Source organism: Phascolarctos cinereus, unplaced genomic scaffold (genome assembly GCF_003287225.1).
Source record: "Phascolarctos cinereus isolate Bilbo 61053 unplaced genomic scaffold, phaCin_HiC Scaffold_7;HRSCAF=346, whole genome shotgun sequence".
In the NCBI taxonomy this organism is placed as follows: Eukaryota; Metazoa; Chordata; class Mammalia; order Diprotodontia; family Phascolarctidae; genus Phascolarctos; species Phascolarctos cinereus.
Genome location: NW_027556180.1, coordinates 124,774,995 through 124,798,272, shown reverse-complemented (window position 1 = coordinate 124,798,272; position 23,278 = coordinate 124,774,995). Strand labels below are relative to the sequence as shown.

Below are 23,278 nucleotides of genomic sequence, written 5' to 3'. Positions count from 1 at the left end.
GTAACATTGTAATATATAGTGTCAGTATTTTATGTTAACTGTATGACAAAATATTTCAAAGTGGAGTTTTATAATTGTTGTTTAATTACAGTTTTTGTATTACCAGATACATATGACACAGATGGCTATAATCCTGAAGCCCCAAGCATAACAAACACTTCCAGACCTATGTATAGACACAGAGTGCATGCCCAAAGGCCTAATTTGATAGGACTTACTTCAGGAGATATGGATCTGCCACCCAGAGGTATTGTGACTAAGTTTGTTCTTTTCATCTTTCCAACGACAGAGATGAAAGGACGTGTACTATGTACCAGTTGCAGGTCTTGGGTCAACCTTTATAACATTGTGCCATAGCCAGTCCTTTGTGAAAGAAGCATGTTTCCTTCATCAGTTGTGAAGTATCAGAATGGACTGGTGATTGTGTTGTTGCTGTATATCCTTCTTTTTCGGTCCCACAGTATAGTAAAGATTGAGCTAATTCATAGTACTTATGATTGCTTTTTTAGTTAAAATTTTCTGCTTTCACATACTGGATTTAATTTTTCAAGCTATGTATATTCCTCAGTTGGTGTTTTCTTTGGACTTTGTATGTTTGTACCATGTTTATCTACTATGTTAGGATTTTCCCCCTTAAGACTTATATAATGGAACGCCTTGAGTAAACATCTCTTTAAATATTTTTGAATTTATTTTTTACCTTTAGCTTATTATATAATCTTTGTTTTGTTCTGTTTCTTGGAAGAGATGGGCATTTTCCAGAAGATAGAACGTGGCGTTTGCACAGATGAAGAATTAGGAATAACAGTCATAAGGGAAAATGTTGAAAAGTTTTATCCTTTTTCCCTTTTCACAAAATGCCTTTTAAACCCTCTTAAACTTTCTCTTGAGGTGTGATATTCTCCTTATTTCACACAGCCAGAAAAATCACTTCCTCATGTTCAAGAGGAATAAAAATGCGTCTGAGACTAAATAGGTAATAATATGTATAGTAGAATTTGCTTGATTTTCTAATGCTTTGGTTGTTTATTCAGCATTGTTCTGCACTTTTCAATAGTGTCATATGGCCATGATCATTCAAGAAATACACACATACATATACTTTATTTATCTTAATTCAAATATAAACTCTTTTTGAGAAAATAGGAAATAATGTAATTTGTGTTTTTTGGCTTTTTTTATACTGCATGGGGAACTAAAGTAGTTAAATATACTCAATTCTCTTCCTTCTTATTGCTCTTCTCACTTTAAAGTAGTTTTTTCTGTATTTTTTTCCTATTCATATTGCATTTTTGAGATGGAAGATTTGTTGTCAACATATATCCCATAGTTTCAGACATCTCTGCTCCCTGCACCACACTTCCTACCCCCTTTTGGTCCAAGTTTAACTAATGACTTAATTAGTATAGAGAATTTCCAATGTAGAAATTCTTTACAATTGCCGATCATGAACAATTCATGTTTAACTTATACTCTTCAAGAGTCACCTGGGACACACTGAGAGGGCAAGTAGCTTGCTAATGATCATAGAGACTAGTATGTGTAGGGAGAAGTACTTGAACCCAGGATCTTTGTGACTGCAAATCTATATCTTTTATTTGCTATACCAAGCTGTGAACATGGTTGGCATTCATTAAATGTTTATAATAATGGCGTTCTTTAGTTAGAATATATTCTGTGAAAGGTAGTGCATTGAAGGTAGGCTTCTCATTACAGTTGCAGAATTAATACTCTGTGTTTGTAATAAAATAGAAATTGTTAAGTTGTGCTATATGTTTGTTCCGTTAACACTAACTGAAAAAAGAACTCTTGGTGCTTTTACTTTTGAAGCCTTTAGATTTGATGTCAACTTCAAGTAATAAGTAAATTAGGAGTTAATAGCTATCTGCTTAGACACTTTAAGGAGTACTTCTACTAAATAAACTAAAGTATATTTCTTTTGGCACTTACAGTATCAGTGTGGCCCTGGGTGGTAGGGAGAAGGGTGAGAAGAGTGAAATAATCCATTCCCATTTACATATTCCTAAAGAGGTTTAGATCCTGCCATAGGGTCTTAGTTGGAAGAGACCTCCCCAGTTCGTTATCTAGTCCAGTGCTTCTTAAACTGTTGTGGTGCGCAACCCCATATGGGGTTTGTGAAAAATTTAGCAACAGTGAAAGGTTTCTGAACATGCAGTGACCAAAAATTAATTAAAAATCAAAAGTGTAATGAATCTGAAATATTTCTGGCAGCACTTGCCCTTGTTGCATCATGCAGCTTCACTGCAGCCATGGTTCTGAACACAGAGCATGTGCATTTCGCACTGTGCATGACATTATGCCATGCAACTGCAGCAAACACTGATGAAATGCAAAAAGAGATTGCAGGAGGAAAAACGTTAAGAAGCCGTGATCTAGTCTTGACTTGCCCTGAACATGAATCCATTTCACAGGAACCTGGTTGAAATGATCATCTGGCTGTCATTGAAGTCTTCTGGTAATGGGAAAGTTTATTTCTGAAATTTTTGATACAACAAGCTCATCTCATTATTTTGAAAAGCTCTGATTTTAAGAAACGTTTTCTTTATATTGATCCCAAATCTGACTCTTCTACAATTTTGAGCCATTATTCCTAGTTTTGCCCAGTGGAGTAAAGTAGACCAATTCTTTGTCAGCATTTCAGATCCTTTAGAATAACTATTTTGTCCATGCAGTCTCATGCCTGTTTCCTTCAAACTTTGTAATTTTTAAATAAATTTTTACAGATAGCTCCTAAAAATATTATTTAATGTTTTATTTTCTCCCAATTATATATAAGAACAATTTTAACTTTTTTTTTTCAAATTTTGAGTTCCAGTATCTTTCCATCCTTCCCCCCCCCGCCCAAGGCAAGTAGTAGTAGTTTGACATGGATTATACTTGTGTAGTGATGCAAAACATATTTCCAGAAAGAAAACAAACTAAAAAAACCCCCTGAAAAATAAAGAAAAAGTATTTTTGATCTATATTCAGTCTCTGCCACTTCTTTCTCTTGAGATGTACAGCATCTTTCATCATAAGTCTATGGATAGCTTTTAAAAAAATTATATACATTTCTCAATATGTTCCTTTTCTATCCCTCCCAGAGAATCACAAATATAACAAAATAAAAAGGATAAAAAATTGGCTTTGCAAAACTAGAAGTTGTCTGATATGTGCTGTGTTACATGCCCATGTTCACCCAGCTCTGCAAAGAAAGAGAGGAGTTAGTTGCCTTCTCATATCTTTTTGTTGGGGTCACATTTGGTCATTATAATTTCATGACATTCAGTTTCAGTTGTTGTTTCTCTTTACAGCCATTTAATTCCATTTACAGTTGTCCTACTTATTTTCTTAGTTCTGCTTACTTCACATCCATTCCTATGAGTCTTCCTTTGTTTCTCTGTATCTATTCATATTTGTCATTTCTTGTGGTACAGTAATATTTTATTACACTCAAGTGCCACAACTTTATCTTTGATAAAGATCTTCCCTAGTAGATTATAAAGAAAAAGGTCTCAAAAGAATTGAAAACTGTTAACTATAATAAAGAATGCTCCAGATACAAATAATACCAAGTTGGTAAAGGTGAAGAAGATGCCAGAGTAAGTAAATGTTGTAGAGATTTTGAAAAGATTCAGGCAGTATTGGTGAAACTATGGATTGTTCTAACAATTACAGGAAGAAATTTGGAGTTATTCTAAGAAAGTCACTAATAAGTCATACCCTTTGACCCAGCAATCCCACTGGTAAGCATATGTCTTGCCTTAAAGGAGGTCTGTGATAAAAATGGTTATAGAAGTACTTTTTGTAATAGCAGAAAAACTAGAAAGAAAGCAGATGCCCATCCATTTCATAATGACTCAATTAGTTATGGTACCTGAATGTAATGGAATATTTCACTGGCCTTCTTGCATCGTATAGTTTCTAGTCCTTTCATTAACCTGGTGATACTGTTTGTCACTTCCTTAAAAATATGGTGCCTAGAACTGAATATTCCAGATATGACCTATCTGATAAGGAAAGAGTACAGAGTAGGACTATTGTCTCATTTCTGCACTTTTATGGAACCTAAGTTGAATTAGCTTTTTTGGCTATGTCGTCACACTATTGAATCAAACAATTCTAGTTTATTTTTCATTGATAGAGTGAATTCTTCTGACAAGACAACATGAATCATATGCTGAGAGGCTGTTAAACAGTGTCAGGTGATATGTTTGGGAGACTATAGGAAGAGAAATAAGAAAATTCAATTCAGCAAGCATTTATGGAACAGGTGCTACATAGCACTGTGCTAGAATCTGGGGAGAAAAGAGAGCTAACTTTCTAGTGTGGAAGATTAAGATGTGTACATAATAACTTATGATGGAGACAAAATAAGGTAAGTGCATAAGAGAAAAAGAAGTGTGAGAAAATTTCAACTTGTTTTTAACACTATATAACTTTTTTGAGGATGATAAAGTTCATTGTTGAGAGAAAATATAACATCAGGAGCTTTGAAGATAAGGTGGTCTGATTTTTTTCCCCCCTCCACTGTCCATGAGAATTCTGAGCAAAAATTAAGTAAAAGGACTACCATACTGCCTTACTGTCCCAGTATCATTTATCATCTGAAAGGTGAGGGAGAAGGGGGATGAGAAAGAAAGCCTTTTTATTACTCTGCAATGATTTGGAATTTTGGAATCACATTCTACTTACTTATAGCCAGGTAGAAAAAGTGGTTCATCTGTGTCAGTTAAAAGCCATGGGCCTGAGAAATAAATTAGAAATTTTCTTGGGAATCTCAGTTGAGTATATAAATCACACGAGAGCACTTGAGCTCAGAACTGAAGTTCATAGCTTAAACAGATAATTTTATGAACCTCCCCGGAGTTGGATCCTTTATATTTAATCTACTTGTTTATTTTGCCAAATCAAGTTGATGTAGGATCAGATTACTTAAAATGTGTCTTCCACCTGCTATAGATCCATAATCTATAATTGTTGTTATATAGAAACATTATAGTATAAGGGGAAAGAGCACTAGATTTGTAGGTAGGAAATCTAAAAGAGTTCTTGGAGGACTTTTCAATCTCCTAATTTTACAGAAGGGAAATCTGAAACCCAGAAAGGAAGTAACTTGTTCAAGGTCACAAAGGTACTAAGAATTGAATCTAGCTCTGTCTTGATTTTCGATTCAGATTGTGGCCCCATTACTTTCCATCTCTGTGATTATCAACAGGTTACCTAACCTTTTTAAACCCATGTTTTATCATTTATAGTACTTGTATATCTGCTCGTTAGGATTGTATTGAGAAATGTGCTTTATAAACCTTACATTGATATGTAAGTGGGAGTTATTTTTATCTACATCCCCTTTGGGGCGTCTTGGCATATCATGGGTGGGAAGAAATATGGATGACATGCATCTATAAAAGGATTGATAAATGTCTGCTTGACTTTTTAAATCTAATGTGCATGAGTTGGGAACTTGATTAGCAATGTCTGTATGAAGAGCTTTTGTCCTAGTCAGGAATATATCTTTATACATGATAAAAAGAATAAGATCATAGCTGTACCTAAAGTCATACATCTAATTTCCTGGAGATCTTTGAGGGAGTAGCTGTTGCATATTGGCCCAGTAGCTGTTTGCCCTGTCTTTTTGCTACCATATAGTATCATAGATCTTAACAGCAAAAAGAGACCTCAGAGGCCATCCAACACAACCTTCTAATTTTACAAATGAAGAAACTTAGATTCATTTGATTTAAGGGACTTGCCCTCAGTCACACAGATAGTAAATGGTACATTTGAACCCAGATCCTCTGACCAGAACCAGTGTGCACATCACCTTTCCTGTACCATGAGGAAATCTGTGAAATCCTGTCAGGGCAAAGTAGACAGATATCATTTGGTAGAAATTCTTCATATTTTCACAACTTAAACAAAAGTTTTACCTTATTTAATAGGACAGCTATTATTTAATTGTTAATTATTTATGGACATTTGTCACAGTGTCTTGATTATAGCATCTTACTCTATTTAGATGTACTTAAGGTAGCTAGAATACTGATCCAGTGCTACTAATACCTAACCACCTTTTTCTCAGGGACATGAAGGCTGTAGATATATTAGGAAGAATTAAAAGAATCCTATCTTAGGCTACTCCAACATAATTAAATGTCCTGCACTTAATTAAATATAGCATGGATAGTCAGAAAATCTGAAAGAAACTGATGGTTACTGGTCAATTACAGAAATTCTGCGATAGACCTGGATTTTACATTCTTTATAAAAATTAGTTATGATAGTATCTTTTATTATTTCTATAACCACAGCATTCCAGTCAAAAATAAATAGAAAAAATTTTTAGTGGGATGAATTTATATCTGCTTAGCACATTATGTCTTCTTACAGTATAGAAGACTTTATGGTAAGTACAGTGCATGTACTATAGAATTTCAATGTCTTTAAGGTCAGATTTATTATTTTTAATTATTAAAAGTTAAAATAGGCCTACCTTTCTAAATTTTGAAATTTTAATTATTTAGATTATATTAAATTCAAAAGACATTAAGCAAAACCCCTGCTTTGTTCATTGTTAGGAGAAGCTAACTATAAGATTTAATAGCAACCTCAGAATACCTTCAGTACTTTAAAGGAAAATTACTTCTATAGTGAGGATTCTTACCTGTTTTTGTCCAGATATTTTCTATAAATTGGTACTAATTAGCTTTAGGTTTTAAATATAAAATCCTTAGTTCTCAAACGAGGGCCCAAATAAGTCATTCAGAAAACATTTCAGACAAAAATGATAAGAATTTTTATCCCCAAGGAGTTTACTATCAGGGTTACAAATATGAGGCTATGCAAAAATAAATACAAAGTACTTTTGTGTAGCTAGGTAGCGCAGTAGATAGAGTGCTGGTCCTAGGAGTCTCTTGCTAGAGACACAGGTCTTCATTTTCCTAAGTTCAAATGTGGCCTCATATGCTTATTAGCAGTGTGACCCTGGGCAAGTCAGCTAACTCTGTTTGCCTCAGTTCCTCATCTGTAAAATGAGCTGGAGAAGGAAATGGCAAGAAAACCCCAAATGGGGTGATGAAGTGTCAGACATGACTGAAACAACTGAACAACACAAAATTTTGTGCAGGAGGCACAAGCAGCTGCAGTATTCAGGAAAGGCTTATCATTATTGTTGTTATTATCATAGCATTTAGTTATCTGACAAGTATAGTATGGCCATCCCCAAAAAACAAGCCAATCTTTTTCATACTAGTTCAAGTAGTACTTTCTTGTTTTCACCTCGTATGTCCTTAGATTATATTTTATATTAGAATTTGTGCATTTATTATATCTCTAAGAGTTTGTGTGCTTCCCAAGGTCAGGAAAGAGTTTATTTTATTTTTGCATCTCCCTCCAATTTCTAGCATATTTAACAGGTGAATAGTGAATATTTACAAAATTAAATTGAAACATATTACCAACTATATTGTAGAAGATGTTGGGAAAGTGTTAGAACCTTATGGGTTGTGTGTATATATAAAATGTTTCTCAAGAACTCTACTCAACTGTGGTCATAAATAGACTAGGCCAGCATAGGTTAAATTGAAATAATTACCCATAAAAATAGTAATTAAATACTTTGGGTGAGGGAGTCCTCAAAGAATTTAGATTGTTGTAGGAATTGTTGCCAATGCAGTTTTATCTGCTCAATAATTTCCATTCTATTTAAATTTTTTCGTTTTGTGGAGAAAACACTATGCACATTGAATTAAGGGTTTTCTTTGAATGTACTTTTATCATCTGCGTAGTTTCAAAAGTTAGAACTAAGTAATGGATGGAATTTATAGAGGAGCAGATTTCTACTTCATAAAAGAAATTTTTCTAGCAAGTAGCTATCCAAAAAATAGGTTACCTCAGGGGCAGCTAGGTAGCACAGTGGTAGAATACCGGCCTTGGGGTCAGGAGGACCTGAGTTCAAATCTGGTCTCAGACCAGACACTTGACACTTAACTAGCTGTGTGACCCTGGGCACGTCACTTAACCCCATTGCCTAGCCGAAACAAATAAACAACAATAGGTTACCTCAAGAGTTGTAGTAGTGAGTTCTCCCCATAGAAGTTCTTAAAGTAGGGAATGGATGATCACTTGCCTTGAATGTTCAATAATAGTTGTAGTAGTAGTAGCAGCAGCATAGCTGCATTTATTTATTCTTTTCCTTTTATGGTCTGATACTTTTCTTTTTAGAGCATTTAGTTATCCGACAATGATAGTTTGACCACCTCAAGTCTTTCGTTCACAGGATTTATATAGCACTTTAATATTTGCAAAGCACTTTATTTGACTCACAGCAATCCTGTGAGCTAGGTGCCTATATTATCCCCATTTTACAGACAAGGAACTGAGGCTGAAAGGCTGAGTGACTTGCCAGTATCTGAGGTGGAATTCAGACTTAGATCTATGTCCAGCACTCTATCCACTGCTACTGAGGTCATATTATTACAAAAAAAATTTTTTTAAGGCAATTTGGGTTAAGTGACTTGCCCAGGGTCACACAGCTAGTAAGTATCAAGTGTTTAGTCTGAGGCCGGATTTGAACTCAAGGTCCTCCTGACTTCAGGGCAGGTGCTCTATACACTGTGCCACCTAGCCGCCCCTATTATATAATTTTTAAAACCTTAAAAACAAGTTTCATTTATTTACTTAGCATGAATGTGCAGATGTGGAAATATTGGGAGTACTGTTAGAAATCTTGTTGGTATTTAAAGGTGGTGCTAACTAGGCAGATCTTGGGATGATATTAACAATATTTTTGTCAATATGTTTTCTTTTGCTCTGCTACCTGGAAATGTATAAGAAATAATTGAGTGGCAGTATAACCTGATAAGTATGTTGTTCTCCTAGAAATAATCATAAAATATAGGCAAAATTGTTTTTGTTTCTTTAACAACACTCTCCCCCCATTCCTTACCTAACTTTATATCTTTGAACACCTTATTGGTTTTTCTTTCTGTAATTATCATTTTTTGGTGTTTTAAAAACATGGTTCTTCAGTATAGACCATGAAATGTACATATCACTCCTATGAGGACATATCTCTATATCCTAGAAAATTTCATAAAAATATTTTTAAGAATAATTATTAAATATATCCATTTAGAAACATCTAAGATACGGTTTTGCTTTACAATGTTTCACTAGATTATAATTTAAACTTTTAAAGATGTTTTGTTATTCTTTATGTAGAACACCATATTTCTTCAAAACAGTTCATTTTTTTTGAAGGGGAAGTTTTCTTGCAAAAACCTAAAAATATTTTTCATGCTCTATTGGAAGCAAATCTGAATTTTTGGTCAGTCATATATATCCAGAGATTTTTGTTTCTAGTGATTATTATTTCAGAACAGCCATTTTCTCTCATTTCCTATTTTAGTTTTCTCAAACAAGGAAGTGTTTTAGGCGCATGGCTTTATGTTCTTTGTGGATTAAAAGTGCATATAACTGGAGCAGCTAGGTGGTTCAGTAGATAGAGCAACAACCCTGGAGTCAGGAGGACTTGAGTTCAAATTTGGCCTCAGACACATAACACTCACTAGCTATGTGACTCTGGGCAAATCACTTAATCCCAATTTCCTCACCCCCCCAAAAAAATTACATATATAAGAACTTTGGGGGCAGCTGGGTGGTGCAATGGATAGTGCATTGGCCCTGGAGTCAGGAGGACCTGAATTCAAATTCAGCCTCAGACAATTGGCACTTACTAGCTATATGTCCTTGGGCAAGTCACTTCACCCCATTGCCTAGCCAAAACAAACAAACAAATGAAAAATAAAAAGTGCATGTAACTTAATTTGTGATAAAGGGAATAAGTTGCAATAATACAGTTACTTTATAATCACACAATCAGCATAAGCTCATTGATTATAGGAAGGTAATGAATGTATATTTGTAATACCTTTGTTTCTTTTTATATTTCTATGGACTTTATTTTGGGGTAGCCTATTTTCTTTTTAATCCACAAATACTTGTATCGTGAAAGATTTTTTGCAATGTAAATAATATCATTAACCCTGTTAAATCGAGACAAGGTTTAGGAGCTTGTTCACTGGTTCTTAAAGGGTAGTGTGTTTTCAAGTTTGTCATAATTGTTTATCAAATTCTCTAAGTTCTAGTCACACAAAATCATTTAAATTGAATTATATCACAGTAGATTATGCAGTAGTAGAACTCTTAATATTTTTTACAAATTGTCTTTCCATAATGATTTTTGTTTGTTTTCCTTTGGTTGTAACAAAAGGAAGCAATGGTATAGACAGATCATTGGGCCATTTTCCCTTAAAGAAGTGGTCCAAAGAGAGAAAAGTTTGGGAACTTTGATGCTACTGATATATAATGGAATTTTGTGGGTGAGGTTTTTTTCTGCATTGCAAATTAGCAAGTTTTAGTGGAAATTTTAAGTTTAAGGGATATCCCATTGACTTGAAATAAGTAAATTCCTGTCAGTTTTAAGATACGCTTATTTACCTTTATTTTTCTTTTGCCTGTTTTTTCACTATTCGTGTTTCAAGTGAATTTAAATAGTTTAATTAGTTATGAGATAAAGAAATGCCATTTGATACTGACTCTCTTCCCACAGAAAAGCCTCCTAATAAAAGCAGTATGAGGATAGTGGTTGATTCAGAGTCAAGAAAAAGAACCATTGGATCAGGGGAACCTGGAGTTCCTGCTAAGAAGACTTGGTTTGACAAGTAAGCCGATGGGGGTAATATTGAAGAATACTACTTTTCCATCTACTTTTAGGCTGTTAAAGTATTTATTTGAAGGCATGGCATTTTTTTTTAATGAAGTATTTCACATTATGTAATCATTCAATCTCTAGGTCATTTTTTTTTATTGTGAATCATTTGTTTGGAACTCAATCCATTTTCACATGGATAAAAAGGTTATAAATGGTTGTGAGTTTCTCAGACTAGTCCATAATGGCCTATTTTAATCATATTGTAGCTGAACTACAGTACTATCAGTATTCCAAGCTCTTTAGTCCTTTAAATCGTTTTGGGATTCTCATTTGTCTCCAGAGCCTTTTGGTGGGATTTCCAGGATGGGGTTGGGGATAAGAACTGTTATTGGCAGTATATCTACAGAGCATCAAGCCAGAGGGCTTTAGAGGCCTTTTCTCCCTCCATGTTTTCTTTTTTGCTTACATAGTTGACATCAGGGATATAAAAACTCCTTTGAAACCTGGGACAAAAGATATATAGGTCCTATTCACAGCTTTAGTCTAGCAGCCATGATGCTGATACAAATCTTATTTTCCTCCATCTTAATGTCGGTTTTTTGAGACTTTTGAGTGGAGTTCCATAGCTCTTGTTAGTGAATTTGTTCTGAGTATGTATTCCTGAAGCCTCTGAGATCTCATCTTCGCTCAAGGTTTAGGCTTTGCTAGATGAGAGAAAGTAAGAGTTGGAACAAGGCTGAGCAAGTCATTATATGTTGTGTGTGAAATTTTTTTATTTTTTGGCTTTTTGGAAGTGAGCTAGCCAGGATAAAATTTCACTTCCCAAATGTATTATAAGCTAAGTCATTATGATAATATTCCAATTGAGATACAAGAAGGGAACTGAGATGTTCAGGTAATAGATCTAATAGCATGAGGGGGTAGGACCTGGGTCGGACACCAAGGAATGCAGTGGAAATGATAGAATATAAGGTCACAGCAGTCCCACATAGGGTTGGAGAGGAATCTCTTTATTTCATTGCTTCCCGTGAGCAGGTTTGGTACCACCAATTCATATATTTCACCATTGAGTATGAAATTGGATTTTAATCTTTTTTTTTTTGCACATGAAGTAACTTTATATTTTGTTATAGGCCAAACTTTAATAGAACAAATAGCCCAGGTTTTCAGAAGAAAGTTCAGTTTGGAAATGAAAATACCAAACTTGAACTCAGGAAAGTTCCTCCAGAATTGAATAATATCAGCAAACTTAATGAACATTTCAGCCGGTTTGGAACTTTGGTCAACTTACAGGTAAGAGCTATAAAAGGATTCCATAGTCTTTAACTATCATGCCCAACTTAACTGTGCTCATAGATTTGTAATCTCACTGATATTGATAATTTCCATTAGTGAAGATTGCCATCTTTCCCATTCTTTTCTTCCTGTGCCAGATTGTTCATTAAATCCTCCATAGTGCATCCATGTAGCCTTATGGAGGCTTTCTTTAGGACATTTTGTGTCTTCAATACTCAATTGTTTGAGAGGGTTTTTTTTCCTTGATTTTATTATATCACTTCTGTAGATAGATCAATTGTTAGACAAACAGACCAACAGAGCCTATATTAAGTGCTTACTATATTCCAGGCACTGTGCTAAGCACCAAGGAAACAAATAGAAACAAAAAAAAGTTTCTGCCTTCAAGGAGCTTATATTCTGATGGAGGTAGATAACACAAAAAAGAACTGGGAAAGGGTGCTGGGGCAGGTAAGAGAGTTGGGAACTTTATTGAGTGTGCAAGATAAGGCAAAAGCTGACCTATCAGAGCAAGAGGGATCCATAGGCATTACTAGTTAGGGATGAGAAGGAGGGATGAAATGATTCCAGTAGTGGTTGAATATCTTGGACCAGGCCAAGAAATGTTTTTATTTTCTAGACATATGTGTCTTTGATGAAGTCTTTTATGTCATTTCCTGAAGTTGAGATAGTAGTGGTGAAGTACCTTTTCTCTCCTTTGAGTCAAGTGTTTGAGTCAGTCTTTGGAGATTGCTGCATTTCATTGTGTAAAAGCCATATAATCTCACTAGGAGAACATTAGTGTTGAAAATAGGGACTTTGGTGTCACCTTTTTTTGCTGGGGTGGTAGCTTGAGACCATGGAAAACTTCTTAGATAATATCTGTTCTTTTCTCTTCCTTCTTTTCAGCTCTCAGCTATCTGCTCGTATAGATCATTGTCACCTTTCCCCCCTACAAGTTTTATGGTCTTATATAAATGAGCCAGTAGAAGCTGTGTGACCTGGGCAAGTCACTTAACCCCATTGCCTAAAATAACAACAACCACCACCACCGCTTGATTCTAAGCAAATACATATAACTCATCCACTTGGTTTTTCCTGAATGGCTCCTAGGCCAACCTGTTTTTAGTGGCTATCGTACTTATTGAAGAAGACCTGACTACTGTAATTAGCATATACATACCTGCAAAAGAACTTCTGGAGAATTTCTGCCATTTACAGGAAGTCCCACTTCCATTTGAACTTTGGTTTAATACATTTGGTAACCACTTTTGATGAAAATGTCTAAGTTGTTCCTTGCTTTATAATTAAAAAAAAAGTGTTAAAGTACCCTGAGACTGAATATCAAGGAATCTTGTTTGAGAAAAAATGTTGTGGTCTATTGTGTTGAGTTCTTTTAGTAATCACCAAACAGTGGCCATAGTTGGATCTTGTGTTTTCTATCTCTTAGGTAATTTATGAATGTGAAGATTTGGTCTACTATAAAAATCTTCTGTGAAAACCTGCCTTTCCTTTTTCATATTTTGAATAGGGACACTATTAATAATAGCTAGCATTTATATAGTACTTTTTTTGGGGGGAGGAGGGGAGGCAGTCAGAGTTAAGTGACTTGCCCAGGATCACACAGCTAGTAAATGTCAAGTGTCTGAGGACAGATTTTAACTCAAGTCCTCCTGACTTATAGCATTTTTAAAGTTTGCAAAATGGTTTGCATTTGTTAACTCGTTTGCTTTGGATAACACCCTTGTGAGGTAGGTGCTATTATTAAATGTGATAATATTTGTGAAGCACTTAGCACAGTGCCTGGCATATACTGTGCTCTATATAAATGCTTATTCTGTGCCTTTATTATCTCGATTTTATGAATAAGGAAACTGAGACAAAGTAGATAAATAATTTGCTTTCAGTCTTCTGGATATATTCTAGTCGAGTCTTGGACTGAATGGAGGAACTTACTGGGTTTTTTAAAACTTTTGTCTTTTTCATTGTTTTCATTTATTTCCCTTTCAAATCTTGGCTGGATCATTTTGGGGAGAGCTGGGCTTTTCTAGGACCATTCAGCTCTCTGTTTTAAGCAGAAGTCTCTCCCTGTTTTACACCTCTAAACCGCTCAGTATTACCCATCATTTTCTTTGTAATTCCTGCCTCTGGTGAATAGGTAGTCCTTTTTCTCACCAAAATCAGTCCTCCTCCTTATGCTGTTAATTCTGTTCTTTCCAGTAGTAATGTATACTTGCAGACCCTCCCTCTCTTTTAAACCAATTCTAAGGAAAACTTAATTTTGAAATAGATGTCCACCTTTTGAAATAGATGTGGAAAACATTTGTATTTTAATTAAGCTAACACCAGATGGCATATATGGGAGTATAAAATAATTGTAGCTACTTGACATTAGACTTTGATTTCTTAATCTCTTGGCTGGCTTTTGAAAATATTGTATGCTTAAAAATTTTTTTTGACACTTTATAGTTCGTGCAGTGGATCCCTAGACCTGGAGTAAGGAAGACTTGAGTTAAAATTCAGTCTCAGACAGTTACTAGCTATATGACCCTGGGCAAGTCATTCAGCTTCTGTTTGCCTCAGTTTCCTCATCTGTCATATGGGAACAATGACAGCATCTATCTTGAGGGGTTGCTGTGAGTGTTTATGAAGTGTTTAGCACAGTGCTTGGCACATAGTAAGTGCTATTTAAATACTTATTTCCCTCCCCCTCCCAAAACCTGGGGAAGGAGTGAATGAGTTTAGAGAGGGGAATTCAATTCAAAGCAGCCTCTTCTTTTCAAGCCTTTAAAATATATATAAAGAATATTATATAGAGGGAATAAGTATCAGCTATTAAGGACTATGAAAATGTAAGATGATTTTTTCCTAGAGGACATGAATTAATGCACTCACAATAGTGAAGATTTAGATTTTCAAATTTAGTTTTTCCATGGTTGTTTATGCTTCTTGTTTCCCTCGGTTTATGCTAACTGTAGACAGACTTTTGTCATTTTCCATAAGCATCATCCATTTTTTGGAGTTGTTTTTATGAGGCTTTTTACCTCATTAGAGATGTGTATCCTTGTGGTCGAGGAGATCTAGCACACAGTCTAAGCTTGAGTCTCTATGGATAATGAAGTTTTTAGGTGCTCCTGTGTGTGGATTATAACATCCTGCTAGTGCATCAAGCTCTGAAACATTTCAGTCCCGTCCTGTCTTCCTCCCCTCCCCGGAAGAGTTCCATATCTGGTTTCTGAATTTTCCTCCCAGTTAGCAAATTTAAAATAGATATCCAACTCCAAATTTGAACACACACACACATATATATATATGAGGTTTTTTTAACTGCTTGTGTGTTCTACCTTCAAAAGAGTTTTTATTTAACATGTTGTAGCTTCCAGGCAAATTTCAACCAAAACAAAATTTTGAAGATTAAAATAGTTTTTTTGTGACATAATTGCAGTGTCCAATTGCTTATCTTTAGTCACACTGAGAGAAGCTTAATTGAGGGTAGATAGTATGCACATGAAATGATTTACATTTTTACCATAATCTGCCTTGGCAAAATTCACATGCTTATACCTTAGTATGGTTTTCATTATGTTGCTCCTGTGTAGTGAGGAGAGATTGGAGCTAGATATGAGGAATTTAAAAGAAGAACCTTATCTGAAAGACACTGATGTTTTTATTTTTATGACAACTAAGGGAGACATCTTGTCCTTTGAACTTGGAGGCAGAAGATGAATCCAAGTATTGGGTCTGTCACTTAACCTATTGTTAAGTGTTATTGTGTTATTTGTGAGGGAGGTTATTTGTAGACTGCTAGGAAGTATGCAGTAAATGTAGTGCCTTCCTACCTCTGCAGTCTTATTTTGTATTACTCTCTTTCACATACTCTTTATTCTAATCGAACTGAGCTTGCTAGTTTGTCTGTGTACAGGACGTTCCATCTCTCTTGTGTGTCTTTGCACAGACTGTCCTTCCTTCCTGAACTACACTCCCTCCTCACTTCAGCTCAAGAGACCTCTAGCTTTCTTCAAAAGTCCCACCTTCATGAAGCCTTTTATCTCCCTCATTTTTAATTTTCTCTGCTTCTTAAATTTACTTTGTATTTAATTTTGTTATTTGCTAATCTTTGTACATGTTTTACCCTTTCTTCTTAAGGACAACAATGGATTTGTTATTGTCTCTGTCTCCTTTGCATTTAGATTATTTGCTAAGAGTAGGAACTTGATAAATGAGCTTTTGGTCAATTGAACTGTGAGCTGTTTAGAGAGATTCATTTAAAATGTCCCTTGTCTTCCATTTTACATTTTAGGTTGCCTTTCATGGTGATCCTGAAGGTGCACTTATCCAGTTTGCAACATATGAAGAAGCAAAAAAAGCAATCTCTAGTACAGAAGCAATTTTGAATAATCGTTTTATTAAAGTTTATTGGCACCGAGAGGGGGCTGCCCAGCAACTGCAAACAGCTTCCCAGAAAGTAAGAGGAAAACTGTATGGGTGAAACAATTGTTTGCTGTTTAGTTTCTGCATGTACCTAGAAACCCAAGTGGAGGGGAGACTTCTTTTCTTTAATAGGTCTGTACCATGAAGATCAATATTGAGGGCATATTTTTTAAAAAAATTATTTTCTGGAAACTCATCTTTATTGATTAATTTTGTCCAGATAAGATCACAGTTTCTCCTAGCCTTTTAAAAGAAAAAAAAGTTATAGAGGAAAAGATCTGTAGGCACTTTTCTTCAAATTTAAAAAAATTTTTGTTACTTAACTTTAGACTTGTTCCAAAAGCATTTACAACTATGACGGAAATTTTAGGGTGGTTAAGTATGTGATAATTTGAAAGTCTTTGCATGCTTTAGTGATTCTCATTTTTACCTCAGTGGTGATGACCTTACAGTTAACTGATGTACAGTCTTTTTTTGTTGTTTTTAGGTTATACAACCTTTAGTCCAACAGCCCAGTTTACCTGTTGTGAAGCAGTCTGTGAAAGAACGATTAGGTCCAGTACCTTCAAGTAATATTGAACCTGCAGAAGCCCAGAGTGCTAGTACAGATATTCCTCAGGTATTCCCTATTGATTAAAATGATAGTTCTTTAATTTGTTTATTTTTTTTTAATTATCATTCTTATTTTAACCAGATTAAATACAGGTATTTTGGAATTTCCACAGAAACTTTCTACTAGTAATAACTCTCAATTTGGGTTAATATTGCCATGTAAAATCCAAGTTAAGGCTATAAGAATCCTCAAAATTTTCGGGGAAGTAAAATTCTGTTAATTTCTGTTTCCTTATTCAGTTTGAAATTTTATCACGTGTTATCATTGAAAATTTACTAGTTAAATAAAAAATTTTCAGGGAGGATTTAAAGATAGTAGTAGCATTATCTCTTTTGTACTATAGCAGTTAGCCTTTTCAGAACTTTGCATCAGCTTTCCTGCTCTGACATCTCTCTGTTTACCTGCCTGCCCCCAACCTGGATCATATGAATTTTTCCCATACATGCAGAGTCTCAGATTCTCTTTTTATCTGCAGTTCTAGTAATTGGTCTTACGTCTCTCTCTGTAGGGTTCAGTATTTGTATTGTCTAATTGGTCAATATTATGGTACCCCATTAAATTTATTGAAGATATTATAGTCTGAAAATACAATAAGTGTCTGACGTTAGTTTAACTAGCCATTTTTTGTGTCTCCAGAGCAAAGGGTTTTGGGGAAAATTTGAATGTTTAATCAAATTACTGAATTAGTTATTAAATTTCCCAGTTGAACACAGAGCCTGTTTATATAGGTTTAAGAAAAGAATATTTTATCTAGGGACAAATTTTTTTTTAAGTTTTAAAGCATATTTAAACATTATGAATTTTTAAAATTTACTAATTAAAAATTGCTAGTTAATTTAACAGCATAGAATCATAAAACCATAGATTTCTAGAGCCAAGTGACTTAAAAGATTCGCTAATCCAGTCTCCTCATTTAATATTTTTAATTCTCAGTGGTTTATTATAATGCATGCTGGGTTTTTTTTGTTGTTTTTCCCATACAATTTATTAGAAACTTCCAAAATACTCTTTCTCTTCTGAAAACAAAAACAAAGCAAAATAAAACACCATAAACATTGTTAGTATTGTCACACATACTAGTTAAGTTCAGTATAGACTAATAGATTTTAAACAGTGGCAAACGAAATGTTCATAAATCCCAACAGAATTATGTATGCTTGGGGAAACACTGAATGTGTTCATTTTAATTTTTTTAGAATGTAACTAAGTTATCTGTGAAGGACAGGTTGGGTTTTGTATCAAAGCCATCTGTTTCAGCAACTGAAAAGGTAAGAAGAATAGCATGATATGTTTTTTTTGGCTTCCTTATTGTTTTCAGTTATGATTTCAGGTGGCATCTCAATTTTTTAAAAAGTGTATGCGTTTCCCTTGTGTCTGGAAGCTATTGTTTTATTGCAGTTTTTAGTCTCGATTTTTATTTTAAAATTTTTTACTATCAATTCCATGAAAAATAAAAGTAACTCATTGTTTTCTTTTCTTTCCTTTTTGCATCCGGCTTTTAAAATACTTTTCTCCCACTCTGTACTTCCCCTGTTCTTTTTCTGTTTTCATTGTAGTTTCATCATCCACTGGATGTATGACCTTGGGCAGGTTAGTTAACCTCTCAGAGCCTTAGCATTATCATCTATTAAATGGGGATAATCAAAACTAGATTCTGTACAGTGTAGGACGGCTGTAAGGAAGGCATTTTGAAATGCTGTTAGCCAGACTATTGAGATGATATTACCCTCTTGTCTTTTTGTCATAAGATGTGTTCTAAAATATGTCATTGATAACCTCTTTGTAACTGTACATAAACCATTGACTTGTTCAATTAAATTAATTCATCATTTAAGTACAGGGAAAATCAGAATGGCAGAGTTATTAGTTAGAATGTTTTATTCCTTGACATATGTGGCCTTTGATGTAGACATAGTCTGTGTCTCTAAATTTGCACTTAAATTGCTCCTCTAGGATTTGGAATTACAGCTGAGACTTGATGTCCAGTTTGTGTTCCGGTCTCTTAAGATAATAGAATTTTGGGCTTGAGATTATATATCCCTCTTACTTTATACAATAAAGAAACTAAAGTTCAAATATCAGAAAAACGTTAAGGGACTTGCCTAAATCACATAGCTAGTTAGTTGGGAGAGTTGAAATGGTAATCCTCAGGTCTCCTGATTATTAGTCTTCTCATCTTTCTCTCACACAGCTAATAAGACTATTAATTGAACCTCTAGGTTTACTCTACTTCTCTCCCTCTTTGGCTATTCTTGAATTTGCCAGTTCCAGAATTTGGGATTCTCTTAATTACCAACTGGGCTTTCTCAAATGATCTATTCCTCCCACATTCCTAATCTCTGTCAGCGGTATTATTTTCTAAGGTACAAAAAGCTTCAGTGCCTTGGTATAATTTTTAATTCATTCTCCTCCTTATTTCCTATCACTTATCTAGTTGTTCTTTGTTTAAAAGTATCTTTGACTTAAATACCATTTCTCTTATACCTACAATATCTTCTTTCTATTACATTTGGATTATTGCAGTAGCTTCCTAAATCCAACCTCTCTTCCCCCTTCCCTCCAATATCTGCCTTCCTATTCAATACTATATTCCTGTGCCAGATTTATCTTCCTTAATCAACACTTTAGTTTTTGTTAAATTTTCTGTGTGCAGACCTAAATTACTATACTATATATTATTGCATTAAAATTTACATTCTTTCTCATGGCTTCCATAATTGGATCTGGCCATACCTAGTCAAATTCTTTCTCATTACTCAGTTTGCCTCCATTTTCTCACTGTATATTAACATGCTATGTTTATTTCTACCTCTGTGTATTCACTTAGGTCATTCTTCTTTAATTTTTTCTATTTTATCCATATCTAGTCATCTACTTATACTATGGGGCCTTCTTTAATTAGCCCTGCCTGTTCTGGTTTTCCCTTCTGTCCTGTCCTCAGAACTTCTACAGCATTTAATTATATTGCCTTGTGTCATAAACTGTTCTTTATAAAGGTTAAATGTTGTCTGCCCTGTTGGATTCTAGGCTCCTGAAGAGTGAGATTCATATTTCTTTACAAGGGATCCTAGTTTAATGTTCAGTACATATTAAGCACTCAATAAATACTTGTTTATTGATTACAGATGATCAGACCAGATTTCTGATTCAAGAAGTACTTCTGCTCTTATTGATGCTTTTCAGTCATTTGATTAGATTGAAAATCAAACTAAAGGTGATTTGTATTTAAATAGTTCACCTTCATTCTGTATTGTACAAACTACAAATTTGTTAAAAAAAAAACTATGCAAATAGGGTAAACTAAAATTTCCTTTGTCATTTTTTCTAAAGATTTCCAAAGAAAAGGGGGTAAACAAAATTGAGGTGAAAATATTATACATTTCTAAGAGAATGAGTTGCAACTTGTGAAAAATTATGTATTTACCCTCTTTACCTTACTTGATAACTGAAAGTTCCATGAATTAATCATACTAGGTACTACTCGTGTTAGTGAAACATGCGTTTTTTATTGTCACAGCATCTTAGAGCTAGAAGAGACCTCGTAGATTATGGACAGAAGTCCCCCCTTATAGCTTCCCTGATAAGTACTTGTCTAACCTTCACTTAAAGATCTTCACCTACTACCTTTCAGGGAAGCTTATTCTACTTTTGGACAGTTTTATTGTTTTAATTGTTAGATTGTGGGGCTTTTTGTTTTGTAATTGAGCCAGAAACATGCCTTTTTTGCAGTGGAAGGTGCAGAGATTGTTTTTTCCAAATTTTACAAAAGCCAGTTTGACTTTCTGTATTTTTTTCTCATTAGGACTACCATTTACATTGGGGGTAGAAAATAGGGTAAAAAGAGCAACAGAAAGATGGAGAATAGCAGACAGATGAAAAAATTTCATCAGTCCAAGAAACAAATTGCTATGATTCCTTCAAAAATATTAAGATCATGCAGTGGCCTCAATTTGGAGAAGGCTTTTAATAAGCCATTATTAACTTTTATGATTTAACACATGTGTGATAGGCATACTGTTATAATCAATTTTTACGTTACATTTATAACTGTGGCAATATGTTGTAATGGTAAGGATAACGGTATTGCAACTGACTTATACTCCCCTCTCTTACCTTATGTTTTCAATTTGTAATAAGGGAGATGTTAATAAACTGGACCCATAGAGATATAGTGGCTAGAGAGCTGCCTTAGAGACAGGAAGATCTGAATTCAAGTCCAGCGTTTGGCACATACTGATCATGCTTTACTGAGCATGTCACTAATTCGGCACCTTAGCCAGTTTTCTTAAGACTAAGTAACAGAAGAGTTGCTGATGTGATTTGCTAGATGGACTTTACTCACTGGAAGCTCCCTACATCAACAAAATCAGGTTTGGTCCAAAAATTAACAAAAAAGCAAGATAAAACAAATTTCTGCTGTCTTTGAAGAATTGTAATGAGGGAAGCAACATATAAATTTTACCTTGATCTGTCACTAACAAGCTGTATTACCTTTGGCAAATGAACTCATTGCTATGGACTTCGTTTTACTGTTCTAGAAGGTGAAGGGGATGACTTACTGAAAGGGACCTTCAGCTCTTAAATTCTACGAATGTCTGTTGTGCATAGTAGTGTACCTATATTGAAAGTGTTGCTTTAAACATTTTATTTTGAATCAGGATAGAGCTGGGACAGGGAGCTCCCTGGAGAGGAACTCTGCAACCTCTCTGCAAGTTGGTGTTTTTCCTTCTAATTAACAAGCATCTACTCCTCATTCCCTCTCTTTCTCATCCTCCACAAAACAAAACAAAATCCAGTGCAGCAAATACACATAGTCCAGCAAAACAAATCCCTACCTTGTCCACGTCCAGAAATGCATGTCTTAAACCTACATATCTGATCTGTCACCCCTTCTGTCAGAATGTGAACACTATTCTGTATCATTGGTCTTCTGGAATCATGGTTGAGCATCATACATTGATTGTAGTTCTTAACTCTTTGAGAATTGTTCATTTTCACAATGTTATAGTAGAAATTGTTTTCCTGGCTCTGTTCACTTCACTTTGTATTAGTTAAGGGTGAGGTTTGAGTTTCTCCTGCTCCCCCACTTATGTGTTTGTATAGATTTCTACTTGCACTCCCTCAGATTATCTGAGAAAATAAGTCATCCTCCCCACCCCTTTCCCTTCTTCCTAGTCTATTCTTTTTTTTCCCCTCCCTTTCCTTTCTTTTAAGATCATCACAACATAGCAAGGCATCTAAATGTCCTCTATCTTATTTGGTTCCCTCTATCGTATCAGCATTATTGTTCTTAGGGAATACTGAGAATAATGTGTAACACCCTCCCCTTTCCAGTAGAATACAAACAACTTTTTCCTCATAAAGTCTTTTCTACATTTTTTGTATTTACATTTTATATTTCTTTTATTCTGTGTTTTCATTTCTAAATTCATACTCAGTTCTGGTCTTTACATTACAAATACTTGGAGAAATCCTCTGTTTCATTAAAATTACATTTTCCCTCTTGTAGAATTAAGCTCAGTTCGGTTGTAATCCTGTATTTTATGCCTTTTGGACTATTATTCCATGCATTCTGCTCCCCTCTAGTAGTATCTGTCAAATCTTGTGTGATCCTAATTGTGGTTCCTTGGTACTTGAATTTTGCCTACTTGAATTTGTTCTTTCACCTAGAGCAGGCCTGTGCAACCTTGGGCATGCCGTAAGCAGCCTGTTAACTGCAAGTTGTGTAGATCTGATCTAGAGGGTCTGGATTTTGATTATCATGTTCCTAGAAGTTTCCGTTTCTGGATTTCTTTCAGGAGGTGATTGGGGTATTCTTCTCCTCCCTCACCCCCCCCCCCACACAACCCATGCCCCCTTTTGCTTTCTAGTTCTAAGATACCTGAGTATTTATGATTACTTTTTCACTATTTTTTTTAAACAAGGCAATTGGGATTCAGTGACTTGCCCAGGGTCACACAGCTAGTAAGTGTCAGGTATCTGGTCTGAGACTGGATTTGAACTCAGGTCCTCCTGACTCCAGGGCCAGTGCTGTATCCACTGCGTCATCTAGCTGTCCTTTATGATTTCTTGAAATATGAGGTCTGGACTCTTTTAGGAATGAGTTTCAGGTAATGCAGTGTTTCTTGTTTCTTACATTATTTCTCCTTGATTAGTGTTTTTGATTTGAGATACCATACATTTTCTTCTATTTTTCTATTGCTTGAATTTGTTTTAGTATTTCTTTCTGTCTCATAGAATTG

At 34.8% G+C, this 23,278-nt stretch overlaps 1 protein-coding gene across 6 annotated transcripts in view; it reads left to right on the top strand.

Moving 5' to 3' along the window:
- The window catches only part of RBM26 (RNA binding motif protein 26), a 94,642-nt gene that overhangs the window by 41,565 nt on the left and 29,799 nt on the right, over nucleotides 1–23,278 (top strand). For 3 of the 6 annotated variants that reach the window (XM_020973315.2, XM_020973311.2, XM_020973309.2), the window contains exons 9-14: nucleotides 92–247; nucleotides 10,616–10,727; nucleotides 11,851–12,010; nucleotides 16,293–16,457; nucleotides 16,911–17,042; nucleotides 18,233–18,304. In XM_020973315.2, coding sequence (XP_020828974.1) covers nucleotides 92–247; nucleotides 10,616–10,727; nucleotides 11,851–12,010; nucleotides 16,293–16,457; nucleotides 16,911–17,042; nucleotides 18,233–18,304 — 797 coding nt within the window. The remainder of the gene's footprint in view (nucleotides 1–91; nucleotides 248–10,615; nucleotides 10,728–11,850; nucleotides 12,011–16,292; nucleotides 16,458–16,910; nucleotides 17,043–18,232; nucleotides 18,305–23,278) is intronic. The other 3 variants (XM_020973310.2, XM_020973313.2, XM_020973314.2) reach the window with 3 other exon arrangements.